This window comes from Buceros rhinoceros, unplaced genomic scaffold, assembly GCF_000710305.1.
Source record: "Buceros rhinoceros silvestris isolate BGI_N320 unplaced genomic scaffold, ASM71030v1 scaffold1103, whole genome shotgun sequence".
NCBI lineage: Eukaryota > Metazoa > Chordata > Aves > Bucerotiformes > Bucerotidae > Buceros > Buceros rhinoceros.
This window is the reverse complement of record NW_010405178.1, coordinates 100,454-120,490: the sequence shown is the minus strand read 5'-3', so window position 1 is coordinate 120,490 and position 20,037 is coordinate 100,454. Positions and strand designations below refer to the sequence as shown.

The following is a 20,037-nucleotide window of genomic DNA, read 5'->3' as shown; positions in this document are numbered from 1 at the left end:
GGTACAGTCATTTAGATCATTCAGATTATGGAAGTGTTTTACATTACTGTTAGATATTTTTGCTGATGAAAACTTGCAAGCTAAGCCTGAATGGGGGATGTGGTTGGTACCCACTCTAGAATGGCTATGGTGTTTCATTTTGAACTTGTAACAGATTTTCTCTTTTAGGCCTTAAATCAGGTAAGCAGTTAAGCACATTTCAATGTGACATTAAACATGTGCTTTAAGTGCTTTGCCAAGTTGGAAAAAATAAAAAATGTACCTCAATTCTTCCCTGGATCAAGGTTTTAATTTTCATCCTATCTTAATCAAATGATTCTGATAATATTTGCTAACAGAAATTTATGTGTGAAATAAAATGCTTAACAAAAATGCTTTTCAAATACAGCAGTTATTTCTTACCATGAGTCTGTGGGTCTTCCAAAAATAATGGTTTTAGCCTTTTAGAGGCTAACTTAAACCAGTCTGTTAAAAATGGTACTGTGTAAAGGAAAGAGCTAACTGCAGCAGAGAGTTGTTAAAGGTCCGGATGCCAATGCATGTGTCACTTTTAGTCTTGACAGATAGGCCTCCACCCATCATCCTCCAGGGGCCAGTCAATCAGACATTGGCAGTGGACGGCACAGCTTTGCTGAAGTGCAAAGCAACCGGTGATCCCCTTCCTGTCATCAGCTGGTTGAAAGAAGGATTCAGTTTTCTGGGCAGAGACCCTCGAACATCCATACAGGATCAGGGGACGCTTCAGATTAAAACTCTGCGGGTGAGTAGTGATTACAAAACAAGTGCTACAAGTGGTATATGGCTAGTCTTGAGCTTTTGCTATGTGACTCAAGCAGCTAGCTCTGTTGTCTTCCTGTCTGTTGTCTTCAGTAATAACTTCATTGTTCCTTTTACTTTGAAATTCTCGCCAAGTCCACATCCTGTTTCAGTCTTTGACATTATGTGGGGAAGGGGTGGGGGGCGGGGAAAAGCTGAACTAGCATCGGATATTCCTGTTAGAATTCACTGAAAATAGAATTGATATTTAAAATCTTACATATGATGCAATAAAACGCAAGTTGGGGTGGATAGACATGTAAAAAGACAGGCCTGCCTTTTTCGGTTGGTCTGACCATGAAGCCATTGGCCTGTTTTCTCTGTTAGAGCAGTTCATTTTCCACACCTGATCATAATTTTCCAAGGAGCTATTGTGCTAGGAAGTGATTTTGGAGTTCATCGGGGTTTGGCCATGCACTTTCTCCATCAATGAGTCTTGGCAGTCTTGAGCTGGATGATTTATTTCAATGTTACACTTGCTGGACACGTCTTTTCAGGCTGCAGATGGGAAGTGACAACGAATAGTGTAACACATGCAGTCACATGCAGAGGGATTTCTATTAAAAAAAAAAGCCTATCATAATATTTACATTTTGACACATGAGATAATACAGTATCTTAAAAATACAAAGAAATCTTATAATACTCCAAATAGCATAAAGTCAAATTTTGGTGATAAACATTGCATCCCTAATATTTGATGGGCTTATAATTTTTTCCCTGTTCAAAGATAAATGTGTATTTGTTTGTGTGTATGTGGACAAGTGTAAATATGTATATGGAGAAATAGTAAGGGTAATGAAATTATTCATCAGGAACTTAAAGACAATTTCAGAAAGCATTCAATTTCATCAGGAGTAATTTCTGCACTTTGTTTTGCCATCCAAAAAAAATGTCAATAAATGTCGCTACGGAGGACAACACATAAAGAGCATTTAGGTTTTCTGATGCCATCTCATCAGTGATCATAGATGAATTGTTAGCTTCCTTGGAACAAAATGGAATTTATTAAAAAATTTATGCTATCTTTCCTTGAGTAAACCATTTATCCTTCCTCCGTGGGCAGAAGGCAGGTTTAGGCCGTGAAGGTTAATGCATTTTTCCTGTAGAGCTGGATTAAGGCATACGCTTGAATAGTCAAGATTCCCCAGTAGTGTTAGAAAGCGGCAATTAAAGGTGGAAGCTTAGTGATTTCAAACAAACTTTCAGGCATCAATGATGGGCTTCTGTGGAGTGTCCATGAGGCAGAAGCTCCTGGGATACCTGTTTGCATGCAGCTATGCAAACAATGAAATTCGTTCTGAACTGTGCCAGCGCATTAATGTCGCTGTTAAATGCACAAGGTCTGCAAATGAAAGGAAAAAAAAATGCTTGCAAGGGCAGAAGAAAACAATATTAGTAGTGAGTGTAGTTTTGAAAGACATAAAGCTTTTATTGATCCTTAAGTGGCTCATTCACCATTGCAATCATAAAAGATTTCAAATTACGAGAAAAGATGAGCCACTAGTATTTAAACCATTGAGACCATCCTTTTCTGCCATGTAATACTCTTTCTTCTGTGTGTAAATCAAATTATTCAGGAGTCTGCAACAGTCATAGTGAACCATGGGCCACAGTCATAAATGTGTACCTAGAGATTTTTCTGATGAGGCAATCTTCCCGGTTGCTCTGATGAAGACAACTAAGAACTCACATATGTCTCCCACTCAGTACCCTTTCAGACAGGTCAACACTGACGGAAAAATCCCTTCTGCCCCACAGAAATGTACTACACTGGACTTAGACACCTGCATTCACTAAGGAAGAAAACTGTTTATTTTACTAAATAGCAAAGATTTTCCATTCACCTCTGATGTTGTTTTTTCCATAGCACAATCAAAGGATAAATAATTGAATTGTCAGTATCTCAGTTGTCTCTGTCTATTCCATTCACAGTCTGAACGTTAGATGATTTACCATAACTTGCAAGAGGCAGCTTGCTTTCTGTGTTGAGTTTGCATTCTAGTTACTCTGTTGTGTATACCACGTACTTCGTTGGGTATGCCATACACCATCTGTCACAGTAGTGCACAAATGAAGTTGAGAACCATAGCCTTGAGAAATATTCTTCATTATCACATAATGAATAATTATATATTTAATAAAAGCTCAGAACAAGCGAAATAAGACACTGCTTCAGAATGCTGTAAGACTATCTCCCTCCTCCGGAAAATCTGTCTCCTTTCGAGAGTCTTTCTCATTTCATTAGCAGTACCTTTATATTTTGAATCTCTGAGCCATTCTTAGAGGGGTTTAATTGTTGCTTCTCACAGAAAAAAACATCTCCCAAAATGCAAGTTATACTCGTTCAGACAACTGGCATTAATTGGGTGCTTCCCACCCTTAAGAATGATACATTGTGGTCCCAGTGTATCTGAAGACAATACCAACAAAATTCAAACGTTACAAAGTTAAAAATCAATTAGATTATATATTAACAAGAAATCTAAAGAACATCTCACTTATTTGCTTTGACGTTCTTCTTGAAGAGTGAGGTATAAGCACATTTGCTGTAGTGCCGATCTGCATTTAGGAGAAAATCTATTACAATTCCTTAAAGTCCAATAAAGCTTCTTCGATGCAGTCCTATTTCCGTCAAGTCATCTGGTGGTGAATATAATTCTTCTCCTTTATCACTAGAGTCAGCATTCTTCCTCTTCTGCTTCCATCTCCAGATTACCATGCTTTATACACAGTGGCAGGATGGATCCTCTGTATGTATTGTGCTTTTTAAAGCTACTGTTTTCCATCCATCTCCATAGTCTTCACTAGTTCCTGTCTCAGAAATTTTGAAATTTATGTAAGGAATAGCAAAACACAAATTTTCCAGTAGAACAATTTATACAGCAATGAGATTAATATTGACAGTATTATTCAAAATGGTTTCCCCAAATAAATTTGAAATATATGAACAGACAAGGGAATCACAATAGTTTTATACAAATGCTTGCTCTTTTTTTTGTTTTGTTCTGTTTTTTGTTACAAAGTGCATTGCAAGCCTGAAATAACATTTGATGTGAAACAGAAGAAAAGCAAGCATGATTTAGTTTTGCCATTTCAAAATTGCTTGGAGGACTATCTATGTATAGAGAACCACTGTCAAGTCTCAGCAACAGTATTTTTATGTGTGGTGGCCTATAGAAATGACTTCGTTTGTCCTAAGAGTTCAAGATGATATAACAGCCTTCCTGGTGCTGGAAATTGTATCTCTGGGTCATCATGGGATTATGAGTGGTGCGAGTTTATCCTCTAACTTAATTGATATATTGTTACTTGATTTCACCTGCATTTGTTGTAACCAGTATGAACCTAAAGCATCCATTCTGTAGCAATTACATCCTGTACTGGTACCATTAACAATAAGAAAACTAGAATTAGAAAAGTATTAGAAGCAAGTAATCTCGCTATACTTCTCTAAAAGTAAGCCACCATTAAATGATTGTTTGCAAGTGACTGGTGCCCTCTAGTCTGGTGTAAAATGTATGCTAAGACATTCTTACCAAGAAACATTTAGAAAAAGAAAACCAGAGTAAACTCAGTCAGCTGATTGTAAAAGGTTGTTAAAACTGCCCTTAACTGTTCTTTATGTCTAGCTGTCTGATACTGGTACTTACACTTGTGTGGCTACAAGTTCCAGTGGGGAGACATCTTGGAGTGCTGTGCTGGAGGTGACAGGTAAGCCATGTTCAGGGGCTGTTTTTCAGTTGGCACAGAATGAAAGCGTAGACTATATTAGAGCAGTGTGAGTCAAATAAGCCTTTCTAGAAATTCTGGGATTGAGATGGAGGTGTTTGAGGTGGGAAGGCTGGATTTCTTCACACCCCTTGCATTTCATTGCTATTATCTTTAAATGCCCATTGACATTGCAACAATTCGTATTTGTCTCCAGTGACAGCGGGTGCTATAACTCTTCTAAGCAGGAGTATTATTAATCTGTGGATTCGTCCAGTAATTGGCTTGGGCAAGAAAACTATTATGCCTGCATAAAGGCCTATCACGGTCCAATGTGCTCTCTGTGAGTATTGGAGTTGATCTGGATATAGGAACTTTCTCAGCCTTCTAGTAACTGAGGTTTTGGTATTAATGTAAATTTCAGCAGGGTTGGGCTTTTTGTTATTCTTACTATTCTTTTTCTATATATTTACATATAACCTTTTGAGTTTTGTGGGTTTTTTCTTTCAGTATGTACCTAAAGAGTGGTAGCTCTTAATCAAAAAATACACGTGGTAATGCAATTGTTGACTTAGTTCTTTACAGATTAAAACAACTGGTTATGCCAATTTTGCAGATGTTTGGCATGTTTTTCTTTTAAACTTCTACTTTTGTCAAGTTTATACAATGAAGGATAAAAAGTAATTGTTTTGTATTTACCCCTCACAGAATCTGGTGGAGCAACAGTCAGTAAAAGTTATGATATGAATGACCTTCCTGGGCCACCATCCAAACCTCAGGTCACTGATGTTACTAAGAACAGTGTCACCTTGTCCTGGCAGCCAGGGACCCCTGGAAGCCTACCAGCTAGTGCATATATCATTGAGGCTTTTAGGTATGTGAATTATTCCACATTAAATCTCCTCCCTTTTAAATTTTGCTTAAACACTGGTGCCAGCTGTTCTTCTGGTATTATGGTGTTCTTTTGGATTCTACATGTATCATTAGAACTTCATTAAAAGAGTCACTCCAGGACTCCCGTTCTTGGCAGGCCCCGGCCACCCCGTGCCCAGGTCTGTGATGTCCGGAGGTAGAGCAGCGACTCTTTCACGGGCACCCCCTTGTGTGGGGAAGGAGCTTGTGGGCCCTTGTGAGGTTGAGAGCTGTGCTGGTGGTGGCATGTTCCTCCGGTAGGGTCTCCCAAGCCAGACAGGTCTCAACTGAAGGGTCAGACAAAGTGTGTCCACAGGCAGGATGGACTCACTAGCCTTCGGGCAACCATCCTAGGAGAAGGACAACTCTGACTCCAAACCCGGGCAGATGGAGCTCGTTTAGCCTTGTAAGGCATCCATCATCTAAGAGAAGGACACTCTAACCAAACCTACGACCTGAGACTTCACTGTCACCATCCAAGCTCACTAGACTCTGGCAGATGAACCTCAGGTGTAAAGGGTGGAGCCAGTTCTGCGCACGCTGCGCCTCACCTAAAAAACCCACCGCACAGGCCCAAAGGGTGAACTCATTGCTTGCAGTGAGCGTGGGAAAAGCCCTTCCCAGATCTTCGTTCGCGAAGCCAAGCCATGAAAAGACTCAACTCCTATGGCAGGCATTGATTCTTATTTTTTACGTTGATTTTTTTTTTTTTATCACTTTTTTCTAAGTGATTAATTAGAGGAGCATCTAACTGTTTCTTCAGGCTGACAGGAATATCACAGGACACTGCAGTCATTATTTGTTACTTTTCCCTTAGCATTGATGATCAGTGAGAGTCTCCTGCAAGAATGCTGCAAGTCAAAACAGTTGGCCCAGTGTTACCTTGACTGTACATGGTACAAATAATCTGAAAATAAACAGATAATGCTGAAATGTCTCTGCATACTTTATTTCTTGTTCTTGTTAAAGCAGAACCTATTAAAAAGTCAAAGCACTTTAAATTTCTGTCTTTTTACAGTTTACATAGATTAAAATTTGTAACTGAAAAGGCTAGTGCTGATAATTTAGGATTTCATCCTGCAACCTGAGGCTGAAGAGAATCCAGCTGCTCCTTTCCACACAGCAGCAATTAGTACGTGGTACGAAAGAAATCCTGGGCTCCAGTTCATCAAGTTTGTTTAAGCATGGGCTGTACATCTCACATACAGCAGTAATGAACACTTCAACTTAAAAATATGCATTCTTAAATGTTTTCCTTAATCAACATGTTCAACAAATGAAGAACTATTTAGTTCACCTTTTAATTAAAATTAATTCAAGAATTTGTCAAAATTATATGCATGCAAATTTAAGAAGTTATAGTGATAGTGCTTCATCTTGTTGTGTTAATACGCAAAGAACATTACTGCATGTGCAGATTGTTGATTTTATTCTGGACTCTATCCTTTATGCATTACATGAATGAAACAATTGAAACAACATGAAACTCATAGCTTTCCATTTTTTAATGTATTTAAAGAATTATTTTTATGAGTGCTATACAATAAAGCACAATAAAATAAAATTTCCTCATTAAACTTATGTGATATTTTACCCTAGATGAGCTTTAATGACATCCCATCAATAACTTTAACAAAAGCCAGGCATTTTCCTTAAAAGCCGTTTTAACAACCATGCTTGAAATCTCTTCATACAGTGGATTGTAACCTAACTACAATAATATACCAAAGGAAAATGCAGTGACAGAAAAAAATATTCATATGCTTTCCTTCATCTTCAGGCATGTTTTCAGAAGGTTTTTTTTATAACTTTGAGTATGAATTTAGTTCAAGGAGAATACTTTTCTTCCAATAACAATTTATTGACATAATTTACTTAGTAGTATAGAATATTATTCTTTTAACAGGATTTTCTTTTCTAAGGCTTATGTTCAAGAGTGGCCTATTTATCATTCAAATTTATGTTAAAGCTTTCCACACTTTACTTTTGCAGGTGTTTATTTTAGTGTTGATGGCAAAAGCTTTTGCTTCTGCTGAAAGGAGAAATAATTTTGAAAGCTGTGTTTTTTTTTTTTTAATCTCATCTTGATAGTGTGCCCAGGTGGCTACGAAGGCTGGCTTGTATCAGCAATAGTGTGGCCAGCTGGACTAGGGAAGTGATTGTCCCCCTGTACTTGGCACTGGTGAGGCCACATCTCTAATACTGTGTCCGGTTTTGGGCCTCTCACTGCAAGAATTACACTGAGGTGCTGGAGTGTGTCCAGAGAAGGGCAACGAAACTGATGAAAGGTCGAGAAAGAGTCTTATGAGGAGTGGCTGAGGGAAGTGTGGTTGTTTAGCCTGGAGATAAGGAGGTTCGGGGGAGATCATATCACTCTCTACAGCTAACTGAAAGGAGGTTGTAGTCAGATGGGGGTTGGTCTGTTTTCCCAAGTAACAAGGGGTAGGATGAGAGGAAACGGCCTCAAGTTGCACCAGGGGAGGTTTAGGCTGGATATTAGGAAAAATTTCTTCACAAAAAGCATTGTATAGCATTGGAAGAGGCTGTCCAGGGAGGGGTTGGGAGTCCCCATCCCTGGAAGTATTTAAAAGATGTGTAGATGTGGTGCTGAGGGACACGATTCAGTGGTGACCTGGCAGCATTGGGTTAATGGTTGGAGTTGATGATCTTAAAGGTCCCTTCCAACCAAAACGATTCTGTGATTGATTAGTTAACTGAAACAAATATTTTATGTTTTACCCTGCTTTTCCTACTTTTCCCTGTACTTAGACTTGATACAGGGTTACAAAAGTAGGTCCTTTTACTTTTTTATTTTTCTCTTGCACATTAGTCTATAGTTTTCACCCTCTTTTCATTTCAGTCAATCTGTGAGCAATAGCTGGCAGACGGTGGCTAACCACGTGAAGACCACTCTCTACACTGTGAGAGGACTGCGCCCCAATACAATCTACCTGTTTATGGTGAGAGCTATCAATTCACAAGGTCTGAGTGACCCCAGCCCTGTGTCAGACCCTGTCCGAACACAAGGTAATAGTAATTATTAAGGCTTACATGCTTGAACTAAAATGGAAAGAAGGAAACTGAGAGTTGACCAATAGGTCAGTCTGGCCATTTAGCACTCTAACTGAAGGAATCACGAATTAAGCTTAACCAATAAAGACTAAAAATGTTTGCTGTATCAATCTGGAGCTTAGGAGAGATAGGAAAGCTCTTTAATCCTTTGTACACTGTAGACCTTTGGGATCGCAGTTCACTTAGACCGTTATTATAGGGCAACAACGCTTTTTATTGCACCAGCCTTTTAGCCTGCATAACTTATCACCTAGATAAAAAAAAAACAACTTTGTTTGGCATTTGAGTGTCAAGTATAGACTTTTTGTCTGACATACTGACAAGCAATTTGATTTCAGTAAAAACATGTCTTTTAATTAGCTACAGCATGTGTTGTAGCTTCCGTTTCCAGAAGCTGTTTAGCAGTCAGGCACACTGAGACATGTACAGGATTTATAGCTTCTTTGCAAGCCTGCAGTTTAATAGAATTAAATCATAAAATCAATTGAAAATTAACATAATGTTTTGATGTGATTTCTAATTATGCCTGAATTCAATTCAGGCTTACAGAAGAAGCTGATACACAGAAAGCCTTTTCACCATGGCCATGGAAGAAAAAGAAAAAAAAAAGGCAGCAATAGCAATGCTGAGTAATATTAATTTGCAACAGGTTTCTGTGGCAGCTTTAATAGCTGGGCATTTCTTGTCCTGGTATTAAGTATAGCAAATACATGTAATAGGATTTTATATATAATTTGACCAGTTGGACTACAAGTAGATGATCAGACACTTTCAAAAGGTTTACCTTATATGACTTACATCAAATAAGGACAGAGAAATCAGTAATTATTCTAAGAAAGAAGTTGAACAAACCATGTATTAAAAACACTTTAAAGAAACAATATATAATCCTATCCCTGGAATTTAAATTACTAGCATCTAATAGCAAGCTCACTAGAAGCTGTTAAAAGAGAGGTTAGAGAAAACATATAACCAATTTAATTTTAGAGATCTCTTAACTATGCTCAGAATATAGCTTCTTGAGCCAGTTTTGCTTGAGTCATGATTTCATTATTCCAGTACTTGATGATATCAAGTGCTTGACAGATCAAGTGCTTTTCCACCAGGAGTCCCCTAGTAATGTGAAAATGATGTTACAAGACATTACTCTGTGAGCACCACATATGCATATGTTTCCAAGGGTACATACAAGAAAACAGAATTCCACAGAATTCCGTGTACATCTTGATGCTCATTTCTTACTGTTATTAGCCCCTTACTTCTGGACATACGTCCCGTTAAAATGATGAAATGCAGTTCATACGAACGCACTATGTGGAAATATCTTTTCTCTTGAAGGGATATAGGTACTTTGTTTATTGTATACCACAGGATAACTTTACCTAAAATATAGCCATGTATAGCTGTAGTTATTTTTTACCAAGGATCATAGCTTTTTGTGGATATCCTGTAAACCAGTCTGAGTTGCTGTCTTACAGATTTATTTTATTGTATCTCTCTCTTTCTTGGTCACTTTGAATAGGCATAATTTGCTAGACAAGCTCCTTCACAAGCATCCATTGTATTCACTTTGGAGATCCTTGGAGCCATTTTCATTTGAATATCAGCAGAAGCCTATGGCAGTATTGTTTATGGGTGGCTCAGAACCCGTATTAATCCAGAATTACAAAGCTGAAATACTCATGGTCAAAAACTACTCTCTTTCAAAATCTGGAGGCATGTGATTCAAACTGAGTTGTTATATTTACATTATTAATTTTTGAGATCATTATTATTTCGTCTTAATATTGTCTAAAAGATGAGAAGAAATCACATGTTGCATACTCCCATATCTAAGATCATCAGAGGGGGAAAAAAATCCTTTATGTGTATATTCTCTTCACAAGGACATGATGTTGATCAAAACAGAGGGAAAGTGTCTTTGGCTGGTGAATCCCATTTTTACTGAAAATCAGAAGAATCTCCTTAACACTAACATAGCATTAAGAAGCAGGCATTTCTTTATTCGCAGTGGCGGATGCACAGGGGATAGTTCTGCCTATCCTGTATGCCGTACGCTACCTCAACCAAAGCTTATATCACCCAATTACATACATATTCATTATTTTTCTTGGAATAGTCATACATATTCATTTTATTTCTTGGAACTGATTAATATTTTTGCATAGTCATTATGCATGTGGCCTGGACTCAGAGGGGCTTCCATGGTGGTCTTTTGGAGGTCTGTAGCAGTGTTGAAGAGGTGTCTTTTGTTGTCCTGTCCATGAACCCCTTTTCCCATATAAGGTCATGAATTGCCTCACAGGCGCAGTTTGCCACAGTTTGTTGAGTTTCATGCTGGATTTGACTGGTCTTTAGGCTGTTCGGTTCCTTCTTATCTCTGCTGTTTCGTCTGCCTCGTCTCCTTCCCAGGCTGTTCAGTTCCTTTGCATATTTATTGTACAGGCTAGTATTTTCAAGGTAACATAACACTATGGAAAAACCATGTAGAATTCACAGATGCCTAGACAGGCATGACTATAATGTATCAAGCTTTCTAAAATGTAATCTATGGTTGTGTTCTAAATTACTTCTTCTGGAAAAAATACAAGCAAATTCCAGCTGAAATAAGCAGTATGTGTATTATGCAGTCTACGTAGACAACTGACATAGTAAGGTCATCTGCAACTGTAGACCAAGAATGGCCTTGTGAGATCCATTAAATACATCCAGACTTCAGTGGCTCCTAAAAAAAAGTACCTTTGTTTCTGTCTAAGTTGGAAGGAAGGGACGTGCTATGGTGATATATTAGCTAGATGATAGTTGTAGCCCAATATTCTCCTTTTCGTGCAATGTAATGGAAAATTACTATTTTTAGGAACTATCACTAAAAGAGACAGATGCAATTCTCCTCCATTTTCTGACAAATATTTTGTATTTGCAGTTCCTGTTTAGCAAAGGTAATACAGCTTCATTCAATTTAACACAATGGCATAACCCTAATGTGGTCCCTAAGGACTAGGTACTAGGGCCTTATGTGGTGCTGGAGATGGAGTCATAGTTTCCTGCAGATCATTTAAGTGATCAAATTCCTTCAGATTTTGACTAGAAGAAATAAGTTCCCCTCACACTGGGGAAATCTTTGACATAATCTTGAAGAGATCTTGGTAGAGTGTTTTTCTTGGCCTTTTATTATATCAGAATCAGTTTGGCTTCATAAATTAATTCTTTCTTCATATTTGAACTTGTTTTATCTATATTTATAAAGGAAAAACTTGCTTTACAGAAGAAAATGCTATTTTTAGTATTTGGTTTCTTGTGTGCCTGCTGTGTGGGGAGGGGATGCTTAGTGAAAGTTTGGAGATATATAATAACTTAATGTCATGTATGCTCTAAGAAAAAAAAACAACAACAAAAACCTGTTCATTTTCTTTAATTATACTGACCAATTTGGTTCCAGACATCTGGGCAACATTATTATTATTATCTGAGTATTTTGGAACTAGTGAATATTATATCTCTCTCATCATTTACCAGATCTGAGAAAACTTTGCCATTGAGTCTGAATACTCATTTAAACATCTTCGTATTTCATTATTTCCTGAACAGCTAAAGGTGAATGGTTTGTTTGCATTACTTGATATGCTTTAGAGTTTATATTTAAACTTTAGTACTGTATTGTTTTAAAAACAGTGCTATAAAGGGTGTTTAAAAAAGGTTATTAAGCTATTCAGTAATTCTTATTGATGCCATATGTAAAAAACTCTTCTTATTAAAATAATGCTTTCATGTGTGTGCTTGGCTGGCAGATATCAGCCCGCCAGCACAAGGTGTGGATCACAGGCAAGTCCAGAAAGAACTGGGAGATGTCATTGTACGACTGCATAATCCTGTTGTGCTGACACCCACAACGGTTCAAGTCACCTGGACAGTAAGACTTCTGTTATTATTACTTAAACAGTACTTTAATTATGCCTATTTATCCTGCAGCTTTTTACTACCCTGAAAAGCTCCAGTCTTGACCCCAATGTGAGTGCTCTGATAAACTAACATTATGCAGGCATATTATGTGGTAATGAAATGGTCTTTTTATTTTCTCTTTCAACTCATACAGGCTCAAAGTTTCAGTGTTCAGCTCAAAGCGAGCTAGCTGTCTGACTAGAAAAATATAAAAATGAGTATTCTTACACCATAATCTAAAGGATAATTGATCTGTGGACTCATTACTGTGCATGTCAAAAAATAATCAAAGTTAAATATCAACATGAAATCGCCATATGAAAAAGCACTTTCCACTTCCAGGCATAGAGACCTTTGACATTACCCTATTATTTGGTGACCCTAAAATATAAAAGCAGCTTCTTACCCGCAGTCAGTGGATATCCTTTCATTATAGAAGACCAGAATCTTTTTGGCAGTACTTAACAACATTTCTATTTGAGGGGTCAAAGTACTGGGTAGAATTTCCTATATAGTGTCTGGTTTTCAAAATGCTATGTTTCCCTTCCTGAGGCCTGAAGGAAAAGATTTGTAACCGTGGAAGGACAGAGTTCGCAAGACACTGCACAGCAGAAAAGAGCGCTTTGCTCTTGAGGCATCTGCCCCAAAGGAAGGAAAGCCGTGGGTGGAACAGTGAGAGAAATAGTACTGCACTGCACATCACTGATACAGTTGTATTATATAGGATGAATTCTGCTAAAGGGGGTATTCAACATACTCAGGGTTTCTCTTCTACATATAGTATTGCTAAGAGGTTAATGTGTACAGGGGATTATACAACAGGAGATAAGAAGTGTGGTCACACACTGTGTATTATAAGGCTTACTGTTGTCGTTGCACAACTCAGCCATATTTGAGTGCTTATGCACTATCCTTGTTCTGACAGGTTTCAGTGAGGAGGGACAGATTAGAAAAAATAGAGGAACCCAGAGTAAATAGAGAAAAACAAGTTAGTCTTTCTTAGAAGATCATTTAGAAAGTATATCATTGCATTTTGCCATTAATGATGTCAACATACAGCTTGCCTTTCTGAGAATGCTGTCTGTTTCAACAGCTACATAACTCCGGGACAGACTGACTAACCTTTGCATACCCTTTCGCCCAAGCAGGCATTTGCCCAAGGGGATGGCTCAGTAGCTTAGAAAATTTGGGTGTTACCAGTCAGTAATTGTAAATGTGGATCACATCTGTGTGGTGCTCCTCCAAGTCCTTTCTTGGGTGTGACAGCTATCAGAAATTCAGTTTCATATGCTTTAGCTTAGGAGGCCCCAATATAAACAGAATTCAGTTTTATGCAATATAATCAATGTCATTATATTATAATGAAATATATGTGTATATATATATTTATATGTATCTATATCTATCTATCTAAATGTATGAAAGTCTCTTGGTGCCCCTAATGAACAAGAAATGAGCAAAGAATACATGGTAAATAAAGGTAAATTGTTAAGGATGCTATGGATATTGGCTTATTGGGAAGATCCCTCAAAGCAGTGACCCTGTGCCACCTGACAAGAATACAGGGCTCCGTAGAGAAGTTTCGGAATTGCCTAAGGGAAGAAAGACAAAAAAAGATCTCTGAACTAGCTAATTAGGAACTTCCCATCAACCAGAACAAAACCAATTAATTAACCATAGTCTTTAGGAAAAAAAAAAGCCACTCTGTCCAGAGAATAAAGTTCACACTATTAATATCAAATATTTAGATAGTGTAGCTATCATGCAAAAGGACAGAAGTGCTGTGAGAGTTGTAACACTGTTTGTGTGGACTTTCTGCAATTCAAAGAGTGAATGTAAAGGACAGTCCTTGATTACTGAGTGTCTGGCATCCTGACTCCCAACAAATTAACACCAATTTCTTCTTTATGAGATTGTTCGGGGTTGATTTTCCCTTTTGGTTTTTTTTTTCAAATTTGAGTTTAGAATTTTAAGAATAATTCTCTGCTACTGTGTTTCAATTTTAAAATGTACATATACACACATATTGTGTCTGTTTTAAAAGAAGGTCAGGTTTACACAGCGTTAAAAAAAAAGAAAAGAAATATGAGAATTTAGGTTTTCACTGTCGCTTCAATTTATTCCTCTTGTGCATAAGTATTGAAGTGTATCTGTAATTATCTGGTCACATACAGGATCTCTTCTTCATTGAACTATTCAGCATTTCTTTTTATCTTCTTTCTTCACTGTGTGGTGCCAGGTCTTCCTCAATTCATACCACTGAAATCTTGCATTGAATAAAAAATTATTAGTTTGTCTCACATGCCTGCTTATCTGTCATGCTTTCAACTGTAACATTTGGGTGCTTCATAAATAATACTGAATTCAACAACACAATGATAAAAATGTGTCATTATCCGAACTTTACATGGAGAGGTGAAGTGCAGGGATATTTATTGCTGACAAGACTTAGAATTAGATATGACTACTGTTATCAAATAGTTAATTTTAAACCTTGGGCCTGATTTACTTTTATCAAAACATTTTGCATTGCAACAGTAGATGTTGTACCCCAAGCACTTTTTTAGCTGACCTCAACTGTAGTTCAGCACTTCTAGCCTCACTGGGCATTAAACTGAGAAGTTTCATTAGTGGCTACATGGGAAATGTTTTCTAGCATTATAAAGGAGCTCTGTGGCACAAGCAGGAATAAAAATCAGTTCTTCAATATGGCAGAAGAATTGTTGCTTTGAAATCCTTGACTGCCTTCTAGAAGGCTACCAGGCAGAAGGATAATTTCTTTATCTCTGTCTTTTAATTTGACATTGATTTTGAATGAATGTACCTCACCAGAAGCTTCAAGAGTCAAGTCCTTTAGATGGATAAATGCTAGTGCTGTTTGAAATTTCAGAGATTACTGTGAGTCTGTACCAGTGAGTTCAGCACAGCATGCAAGGTACTCTGCCCAGATGGAGAACTGCTGTGGGTATTGATGTGGGAGCAGAGTATTTCTTAGGGAATTTTGGGGTAGAAATTTGCATACTACAGAGCATATTGCAAAATGTCTTTAGGGCAGATTAGCAGGTTTGCCTGAAAGGAGCTTACATTTGCAGCATTAGCTGCATTGTGAGTTTCTTGCCATCTTTTTAACAACATAATAGCCTAACAGAATGATCTAATAGCCATTGAACCTGTCTTGTGTCCGTTGTGGTAGGTGCAGATTTGAACATGCAGGAAAAATGAGTTTTCTGTTCTGCCGAACCGGAGAGCTGTCATCCGTTTTGTAGATATGTCCCACACTGTGTATTCATTATAAAAGAGCATGAGAACGAGCATGAAGGACCAGTTATGCTTGTAGGTCTCCTTAAAGCATTAAGTAACTGCTTTCTTTTAAACGAGCAGCTGCATTGTCCGCCATCTGTCTTTTGAAGGAGAAAGTGCATCTTTAGATCAGCAACTATTGCAGTTCTTTTGAGTGGCTGTCACTGCTGCTTGTACTAAATTAAGAGCAGTTAAGAAGGAAGACTAGAAATATTCTCTGATCCCAGTATTCAGTAGAGTTCCTGCAATCTCTGTAATGATGCTAAGTGCTTCGTATGAGGAAGAGTCAACCATTTACAAAAAAAAAAAGAGAGAGAGAAAGCAGAATACCTGGAATGCTTGCATTTTTTTTCATCCAGTCATCATGCATGTTTCTGCAATTCTGCTTAAGTGCAATTGTGTACCAAGCCTATGGAGCTGTTTGATGCTTAGCACAGCTGAATGCAGTTCTTTAATGCTAAGCATTTTTTCAGTGGCCTGCTGTTGGCATTACACATAATTACCACATAACAAATGGAGGAAACAGTGAAGTCACAGGCTTTGTATTATGTATAAGACTGCGTGTGCATGTATATATAGACATATACATGTGTGTATGTATATGTGAAATATAACTGTCCTACACCTCACAACTATCTCTGGTTAATCCCTGTGATTATCCAAGAATAATTTTTTGATTATCAGAAAACTCCAAACAAAAGAAAAAATCCACCTTTCAGAGTAAGTGAAGTGCCCTCTGAGGAATTTCCCAACATTTTTACCATATGAAAGGACCTGTTCATTCAGACTAGCTTTAAGCGGGTGTGAGAGAGAGTTTCATATCCTCTCCTTGATACTGAGTGCAAGTGTATGCTTATAGAAAACATTAAAAATGCGTAGTATTATCTTTCGTAAGTAACCTCACAGACACTGACAATGGAATCACTGTCAATAATCTGAAATTCGGGCAGATCACTCAGCCCCATTATAGTCAAACATCTAATTGAAAGCTCTGTGAAACTTTGTGTGAGCCCCAAATCAAGCTAGATTATAGCACGCATATACATGACAACCTTCTTATATTACTGTGGGTTTTTTGGTATTCTTTGTATTGTTCAGTCTTTTTGGTTAGGAACTTAGAAATCTAGCAGAAAAAGAGGTGCATGAATAATTTTTATATTGCCTATATGTAAGCAGATGCAGAAGTGTGGTGGACTCAGAATTGGTATACTATAGGAATACTAGTTTTCAGTGAGTTGGTGGGTGCCTTTGTGTTTGTGCCATGCCCTACAAAACAGGTTTTGTACCATTCTGTAGCAATGTACCGTTACTCTTTAGCCTAGTCAATTCTGAATTTTCAGATGTTCTCCACTAGGCAGCAGTCAGCGGAGCTTAAAAGCACAGAAAAGACAAAATAGAAAGTTCTAAGAAAGTTATGCCATCTTTCAGCATAACTTCTATCTCAGAAGTTAGGTGGGAATCAAACTTAGATTATTAAATATCGTAGCTTTATATTGTAATTTAGGCTAAGAATCTATATGACAAAGTGCATGAAAGGGTTATTCTTGCTGAATTTTGTTGTAAACATGAGGTTCATAAAGTCTTTATGTCCGTAAAACATTTAGTTAATCAAAGTCAAACATGGATAAAAACAATTTAGTCTGATTTACAGACTACTTTCATCTGGAAACAGCTGCTTAATGTTCTTCTTAAAAACACAGCTTGATTCTTTCGGTATTAACAAGCTATTATTGTGAGTTATATCCCTCTTTCAGTGCATAAATTCACTTAAAGTGAATGTAGAGAAGTTTATAAAATGCAAGCTTAATGTTGTTGTAACATATGTTGCAAGGTTTTTAACAGTGACAGTTTTGATGAAAGACATTTCTGCTTTGCTCTCATAAATAAAGCTTTCTTCTTGCTTGTCCTGCCTCTAAGAATCTGTGTCCCCTCTGAATGCCTCAATAAACTGTAACAAGATTGTAGGGGAAGTGTAATGAACACTGGGTTTTGTTTTCAGACCTAAATTAGTTTATTCTTAAGAGTGGTCAAACAAATGTATTCCAGTTCTGAAATATCTTTAAGCTAGCAAATTGTCAAGAGCACAATTAAAAAAAAAAAAAATCTTACTTGTTGAATCTTAGTTATAACACAGAGATTTACATAACAGCTAGTTGTATAGTCTTGTTATTTCTGCTGCAGTTTCTTTGGCTTTTTATTTGATGACTATAGAAGCAGCTGTATTTGGTTTTATCCATCAAATTGTTTTGACTGTTTTTTCCTGCAACCACCATAATAGTTGGAATCATTGTTTTGTGCCTTTTTTTTCCCCAGGAGAAAAAAAATGCATCCAACCTTTCCAAGATAAAACATATTTTAAATTTTTCCTTCTAATAAAAATCCTATTTATAGCTATAATAAGTTAGGCTTATTAAACTTCTACGTGTGGTCCAATCTTGAATTGTGTTTGCCTAGTTACGTAACAAATATAAAGCAAAACGAACATTGTATCTCTATCCAATGGCCTAAGTGCATCACAACCCCAGGATGCAGAAACTGCTTAGACTGTGAATGCAAGAAATAGCACATGTTCTTGGAAGTTGTTTTCCCTGCATCTGTCTTATGTTTATTTTACTTTCGTGAGCATCCACTGAAAAGATGAGCTGTGAGCCAAGTAGTTGACTATCTGAAAGCACGTAGGGTGTCTTCAAAGACTTGTCCTTTTCTGAAAAGAATTTGTTTTTCTTTTCATCTCCTATTTCAGCACATCAGTAGCCAAGATGTGCTTAATAAGTTTACATGCAGTAAGCATTATGCCAAAGTTCTCTTTTCATGATTTGTGCAGGGGTGGGGCCTCGTTTTATGATTTAAGGTGGTATTTCTCATGATGTAGAGCTGGAGACAGTAAAATAGAAAGAAATGTTCTATAACGAGTAATGTGAGAAAAATGTTCTTTATAGACTACAGTGACTTACAAGAATGCAGTTTGATTTTTAAATTCAGCATGTGAAACAACTGTTAATTTTCTCTTTTTCATGAGGGCAAAAGTGTTCTAGGCAAATGTTTTCTTTTTATACAGTTTCATTACTTTAATATGTTTATTGACATTTTAATTAACACTATTTCTAGGTTGACCGCCAATCCCAGTTTATTCAGGGCTACCGAGTAATGTATCGCCAAACGTCTGGCCTACCTTCTCCAGCTGTATGGCAGAATTTGGAGGTCAAAGTCCCAACTGAGCGCAGTGCTGTCCTCGTCAGCTTGAAAAAAGGGGTGAACTATGAAATTAAGGTTCGCCCTTATTTCAATGAATTCCAGGGAATGGACAGCGAATCCAAGTCTGCTCGTACCATAGAGGAAGGTTAGTAAAATGGTTAGAAAAGCAACAGGCTTCCATACTTAGCACTTGGAGGTAAAATCAGAAGTGACTATTTTGGTTATTGTGTATGCATATGATCAGGTCTATTTCTTCCACATGATTTCTGTTTGTTAGGTATAAGATCGGCATTAGAATTTTATATGATTTTCAGTTTTGTGCTTTAAGTATTCCATGAGAAAGCACTGGGCTGGTCCTATATACTTCTGGCTGATATGTCCCTGTGATGTATAGGTGGCTTTAGGTTTTCCAAAAAGAGTGCACTGCAGCTGCTCTTTCATAGCCGGTGTTGCTGCAATAAAGGACTTTGATCTGCATTTTGAAAATAGGACTAATAAATGTAACCTTATACAAATAATTGTTTGATATTAAGCGCATCTTTCTGAATCGGTAATAATGTAGATGAACAGTTTGGTTGGAAACTAGGGACTAGTGAAGGACAAATATTTAACTAGCCTGAAGGAACGTCAGTCTCAAGGGTATGCCACTTTATTGTTTTTGTTAGCACATTGTTCATGCAACTACCCCATTTAATCCTTTGGAGAACTTCCTGAAGTAACTTTCAAGCCTCTGTGAAACCTGCAGGATGCAGTTTACACCACTGAAATGCACAATTATTTATATTTATAGCATGTAGCATGCTGTATAGTTTTGCTAAAACGTATGCTCTTCAGGCCTGCTTTTTTATTGGTATGTAAAGGAGTGAGGTGAGATATAAGTAATTTTAATGTTTTTCTCTTAGAAATGTACAAGAATTCTACCTATCTAAGGCAACATTTGCCTGGAGTATCTCTCCTGTAAAAGTAGAAGGATGATCATAACAGGGAGAGTTCATCTTCTCTGTTTCAATGACTTCTTTCAAAGCAAGGGAAAGAAATACTGGTGAAGTTTCGAAATGCTCATGTGGTTTCAATGGGTTTTGAGTGCACTCT

At 37.3% G+C, this 20,037-nt stretch overlaps 1 protein-coding gene across 1 annotated transcript in view; it reads left to right on the top strand.

Annotated features, from left to right (window-relative positions):
* The window catches only part of ROBO2 (roundabout, axon guidance receptor, homolog 2 (Drosophila)), a 106,776-nt gene that overhangs the window by 12,500 nt on the left and 74,239 nt on the right, over nt 1-20,037 (top strand). Inside the window, exons 4-9 of the mRNA XM_010133614.1 lie at nt 555-760; nt 4,449-4,530; nt 5,236-5,401; nt 8,300-8,466; nt 12,300-12,421; nt 18,859-19,090. Coding sequence (XP_010131916.1) covers nt 555-760; nt 4,449-4,530; nt 5,236-5,401; nt 8,300-8,466; nt 12,300-12,421; nt 18,859-19,090 — 975 coding nt within the window. The remainder of the gene's footprint in view (nt 1-554; nt 761-4,448; nt 4,531-5,235; nt 5,402-8,299; nt 8,467-12,299; nt 12,422-18,858; nt 19,091-20,037) is intronic.